This window comes from Sesamum indicum, linkage group LG6 (genome assembly GCF_000512975.1).
Source record: "Sesamum indicum cultivar Zhongzhi No. 13 linkage group LG6, S_indicum_v1.0, whole genome shotgun sequence".
Classification (NCBI taxonomy): domain Eukaryota; kingdom Viridiplantae; phylum Streptophyta; class Magnoliopsida; order Lamiales; family Pedaliaceae; genus Sesamum; species Sesamum indicum.
In genome coordinates, this window is record NC_026150.1 from 21,830,224 (window position 1) to 21,836,223 (window position 6,000).

Consider the following 6,000-nt stretch of genomic DNA (forward strand, 5'->3'; position numbering starts at 1 on the left):
GTGTTTGGAAGAAATTTTAGCTTTTGGAGTAGTGGAGAAAATGTAAATTTGATTTGTAGTGCTAGTCCAAAGTGTTTTGAGGGTGGAGTCGCGGTTTTAACAATGCTGTTTTGGGTTCCAAACACTGTCCACTAGCTCATATTAAGCGAAAAGCTTGATCACTTTTCTTTGATTTTTTGCAAACACCACCTAAGGGTAATCCTATTTGCACAAGTTGCCTACACATATATCATTTGTGGAGACACTCACAGATTGTATCTTAATTGAAGTTAAGATTCCTTACACTGCAGTATGGATTAGAACCTTACAATCTTAATTTTACACTTTCCCCAACAAATTCGTCCAGTTAATAAGAACGGGTCACTTACTTTTAGAAAATTATGTATCGAACTCTAATTATCGACTTGAACATTACACTGGTGGAGAATCAGTAAATACCTTATGACCGCCCTATAGTTATGGAGTCATACATGATGCCCGCCTCGTGGTGGTACACGGAGCCGGAGCCACCCAATTTTTTTTAACCAAAACAGGCCAAAAACAGGAAAAAATAAAAATAAAAAAAAGTTGAGCATTTTGGATTTGTAGTGGCTGAATTTATGTGATTTCTCTAGTGTAAATTTATCTCCAGCCATATCACAGAATCCTAAAACCCCTGTTAATCATTCTGCATTCTCGAACAGTACTCATCAGCAATAAAGAAGTACCAACAACCTTCCAGCAATTGTCAACATCTCAATACAAGCCAAACTTTTTATTTTGCATTTATTTATTGTAAGGTGAGCAATACATTTCCAGCAAGACTTAGGGATTTTTAAGAGGGTCAGAGATTTGCAGGGTAGGGGACCAAGAATTGATGGCTGAGTACCATTTTGGTGGTATTTCCAAAGGAATTTCCTTTTTTTTTTTTTGGAATAATTGAATCTATACCAATCTCATTCTCTTAAGAAAGTAATGAGTTCTCAAATTGTTCATCACAATATGATCCTACTAATAATCAAACACCTGATGCTAATCCTATAATATTATCACCATATGTAACATGTTTGTTTAAATTTCCATACCTAATTTTTTCACAACTTTGCTCATCAATTGTGTATTGAACACTTGTAGCTGCACAAACATGACAGCATTGGCCTAAAATGCTAAAGCCAAGACCTCTTTCTTTTCTTAAACTAATTTTGATTCAAACTTTGGAACAACACAAGTGCGAATTAGTGCTGTGTTTAACCGAGTGAGTTATATCTTTGACCTCAATGTGCTTATGTGCCCTAAACCATCAAGTAGTAAACATGTGAAATGAATCTATGTCTAGTGAGTTTTTCTTTAAATGTATTCTCAATCAATATAAATGCAGTCTGTGCTCTCTCCTGATGCTGTCGAGCAAATCCAAGAAGGCCAACTGCCCATAAAGAGTAGTAAATGTGACATAAACAAATGCAGTATCCCAATTAAAAGATAGAGCATACTACTTGAAGCAAAATTTAATCTTGCAAGAAATGGTAGCTACTAGCCTAATATGCCTAACAATATTAAATCACCTCCCATCTCATCCAATTGTTGGAGGAAAACGACCCCTATCCCAAGTGCTCCCCAAAACTCAAACAACGATGGAGATGTAAGAGGACGAGTCATTTTAACAATTCCTTTTGCGGGACTAAGGAAGTTGATGAATTGGAAGGCAGTAAAGCTAGCAATGAATAAATGACGAACAAAGTATCTTTTTCATGCCACATGAATAATTGACCATTTCTATACAGAGGAAACAACCTAATTGTTCCTCCACTCTTATTTGAAATTAAAAGGAGCAATAAACAGCACAAACCGGTATCACGACAGCTATGGGTTGCATAGAATATACAAGACCATCTGGCCCTCATCCAGGTTTGATTGCATTATTCTCACAGAAAAGGTCAGACTTTTGACATCCAGATTAGCTTATCAAGGGCCAAGAACTGAAAACTAATTTCAGTAAAGCATTTCACCCTAATTCATGTGGTGGGAATTCATTACATAGTAGCAAAACAGTAATAGCAACAGGATGAGTCTAACAACAGAAAACAGAAAGCAATTCAAATCACTTGAAACAAGTTGCAGTTTACTTGCTCATTCAGACATGGAATATGAAACTAAAGCTGGAAATGATTAACAACTGACGTAGAGTAGCGAACCGGAGTTGAAGAACCTGAAACTAAAATCAAAATCTTCGTCTCGCGGTAGCTGCCATCGAGTAAAACTCAGTCAAACTTCTTCCCCACCTTTCCCCATATCATCTTACAGAAGAAACATGGAAGATTTCCATCAGTTCTTGGTGTTTACTGCTGAGTAGTTGTAAGCCCTGCACAATGGGATCGATATACAAATAACCTAACATAAGCCAATTAGAAACTGGAATGGGGAAAGAAAAACTGAACAAAACATGTGAATTGTCAGAGGGGATTGTGAGCATCACCTGTTAATGGGAGAAGAGAGGAAACTTGTTTTCGTGAGCCGGACTCAGTGGCGAGAGTCAGAGGAAGCAGAGGATGGTTTGTCTGAATAGCCATCGTGCTCCTCTTCATCACCCTGAATTCGTGCAGGAACGTGAAACCCAGAGAACCCACCAACTCCGGAGGCAAAACCAATCCCGGGCATTGATGATGGATAGATAGGCACAACTGTTGGATGGTGGTGGTGCTGTTGCTGTTGCTGTTGCTGTTGGCTATGATCAGCCGTGGCAATTGCTATGGAAGATGGGTCCATCCAAGCACGAATCGAAGGTGTGTTACTGGACTGAAGGGGTCCCCTCTGTGAAAAAAACTGGTTATGGCCTAACAGCTGCTGCAGCAGCGGCTGTGGTGCTGGTGGCGAATTGAACAAGTATCCTGCAGCTGCTCCACCACTCTCACTGGCAGTTTCTCCACCAGAATTCCAAGGTGCAAGCCTCTGGAAGCGGCTGAGTTCTGCTGCCTGCTGGTGGTGCTCCGGCCAGCCTGCCGCTCCATCAAACCCCAGCGGAGTGCCACTCAGTAGAACTTGTGCTTGTGAATGTGATTGTTCAGTCTGTTGAGTGGGATTTTGGTGCTGCTGAGGCTGGTGGTGGAGCAAAATTGGATCTTGAAATGACTGCAAAGAAAGCCTCAAGTCTTGGCTATTACCACTGTTTCTTGATAGCAAATCGGGAGTTGGGAAGTTCTGGAACTGCATAGCTGAGGAACTGACCTCAGCCGAAGCACCCATTGGAAAGAAAGACTTGATGGTATCAGCAATGGCATCAGAGTCTAAAGATGGAGGCAAAAAGCTTGAATTCTGTGCATTAGGAATGTTCACATTGCCGCTCTGTTGCAGACGTTGCTGCTCATCTTCGCCTCCCAGCATCGTCATTGCCCGTTTACTTGAAGGCCCGGAAATATTACTAATCACCAAATCAGCGTGGTGTATACCAAGCTGTTGCTGCTGTTCTTCTTCCACTTTCTTCTGCATTTCCTCTTGTTCGAAACTAGCATTTGGCGCAGAACAGCTAGTAGGATGCCAAGGCGGGAGCTGCGCAAGCTCATCTATGGCAGCTTTAGCCTTCTTGATGAGCCAATCCACCGCCTTGCTGGGCCGGTCGTAGCCAAGGCGGTCTTGGACGTCGTAAAATTGGATGGCGGTGTGGGCGGCTAGACGGACGCGGCGGTCTCTGGGACCTTTAGCTGTGCAGACTTTGCTATGCCGGTCTTTTCTGCCGGTGGACCTGACAATGTGGCCGCCTTGTACCTCCACTATCTCTCCACCAATACTGTTTCTTAGGCCTAACCTTGATGATGATGCTGAGTTATGATGACTGCTCTCTCCCATCTTTTCCCGCAATTTTGCATGTTCAGTGGTGGGCTCCAGTGACGATGAAGAAGGGAAGTAAGAGCGTTTCCTTGGAGGTGGCTGCGGCGGTGGTTGGTGGTGGTGAGATCCTACTATTCTTCCGTAAAGTAGCTGACTTTGCTGGAACAGTTCTTGAGACGGTGGTTCTTGGTGGTGCTTTCCTGAGTGGTCTCGTTCCTCTTCTTCTTCTGCCTCTCCTACATGTCCTGAAGTCGATGTCACCTGGTTTCGTTTCTGATAAAGATGATGATGGTGGTGGTGGTTAGAATTCCTCTGAGGATCCAGACTCAGACCCTTGTTGCTGTTGCTGTTATGCTTTTCCTGGTCCAGCTTTTGCTTCACAACACTATTTACTTATCAGTTCCTCTCTCTATCCTCTTCTTTCTGCTGCCAAATCTGAAACTTCTGCCTCTCCCTCTCCCAAAAGTCTCTGCCATTCAACCTTCCAATTTCCATCACCATAAAGCTAAAACAAATCCGCTCTTTCAGTTTCAGCCTAACCCATCTTCCTGATTCTCTCAACTTTTACACAGCTTTTGATGGATGGGATTTTAATAACTCTACTCCACACACCGTACTCTGTACTAACAACTGATAATTTCTGCCAGCACCCAGCAACGTTAATCAAGAACCCTCAACACCACCACTTTTCTTGAAAATCTTCCATATTCCTCATCCAAAAACACACCACACTCTGGGACGGTAAAACGGAATACAGAAGAAAGAAAAAGAGACGAATTTGGGTTGACAGCTCTCAACTCCCTCTGTCGCTCTCTATCCTATAAGAGAGCCTGGATGCCAGTGGTGTGGGTGGCAGTGTGCTCGGGTCAGAATGGAGATTAAAGATCTATGCGTGATATCACCACTGCCCTGCTCTGTTTTTGTACAGCCTGCCTGCACAAACACAAATACAAAACCACCCCCCTAAAGAAAACTATCTTTTCTTTCATTCACAAAACGTCACTTGGCTGCAGGCTGCTTCTTCCATCTTCCACTCACCCCTTTTTTTCTTCAATTTTTCACTTCTTACTTAGAATCCCATTATGGGTTATAAACTGTGTGTGTGTGTGTGTTTGAGTGATAGGAATTAGAATGGATGGAGGGATAGATCCTCCAAAGTGCCACCACCACCCCTTGTTGAAAATGACCTGTTACAGCTTTAGTGGTTTCTCTGCCACCCTTTTTGCATTTCTCTCTCTTTCTTTATTGCTTCGCTCAAAAGAAACAACATCCCTCCTTCCTCTCCCTCAGATTTCCCTCTCCCAACTCACCTTTTCTCTGCTGTGTTGTGTTGGATTTCTGTATATGGCATCTCTCTTTATGTTTGTCTTGTTTTATGGATAAAAATCCCTCTAATTTTACTCTTGCTTTTCTTTCTCTTTAAACAACTTAAGACATTGATGCGCTAAATTGCTCTGTTTTAAAGAAAATAAAACATTTTCTACCCAAATCATGTTTGGTTGAGTCAAATTAATTAACAGAATAAATGTGATACAGTTGTTACGTGATTCATCACTTTTTTATACTATATATTAATCACACAATAAGTATATTGCACTTGTAATATAATTATTCTATGTTCGAATAAACCTGGTTTTAATATAGAATTTTTCAAAAAATAAAGAAAATATGAGTGTAGTGAAATGAAAATAGTTTAGAATATGTCTTTTGATTTTGTTATTTTTTAGAAACCAAAAACGACTGTAAGGGGGTTGGAGTGATATTTGGATATGTGAATTTGAATTTGAGGAGAAAAATTTAAAAAATAATTTCAAATAACTCCATATAAAATACTTAGAAATTCATTAATAATTCAAAATTGAAATTAAAAAAATTAAAACTATTCAAATATATTCAAGAAAAATATTATTATGAATTTTAAATCCATAATTTCAAAAGTAACTATACAAATGCAACCTTAAAAAATTTATGATTTAGGCATCATCGTACGAGTGCAATTTTGAGCTCATGCATTGTGGGATTGTGATAGACGCGTACTGGAAAATTTGAATTTCATTTTATATATAGTTATTCTACACAATCTTTTATTAAATAAAGTAAAATATTTGTTCTTTTTACATGTAATATATATATATATGTTATTTTTTTAAATTTTGTAATGTGCATATATTAAACATCATAAAAAATAATAATATTTAA

The 6,000-nt window shown here is 39.8% G+C and overlaps 1 protein-coding gene across 2 annotated transcripts; it reads right to left on the minus strand.

Moving 5' to 3' along the window:
- LOC105165429 (transcription factor TCP4-like) lies at window positions 1,871-4,192 on the minus strand. Of its 2 annotated transcripts, none has more exons than XM_011084436.2 (2): window positions 2,453-4,192; window positions 1,871-2,338 (listed from the first exon to the last, which is right to left on the minus strand). In XM_011084436.2, the coding sequence occupies exon 1, from the start codon at window positions 3,817-3,819 to the stop codon at window positions 2,497-2,499; it is 1,323 nt and encodes a 440-aa protein (XP_011082738.1). In that variant the 5' UTR covers window positions 3,820-4,192; the 3' UTR covers window positions 1,871-2,338; window positions 2,453-2,496. The 2 variants fall into 2 exon arrangements, with proteins under 2 accessions (XP_011082738.1, XP_011082737.1); XM_011084435.2 differs by having other exon boundaries at window positions 1,871-2,367; window positions 2,453-3,962.

Coding starts and splice junctions, on each gene's coding strand:
- LOC105165429 (XM_011084436.2), bottom strand. CDS start 3,819: ATGGGAGAGAGCAGTCATCATAACTCAGCATCATCATCAAGGTTAGGC.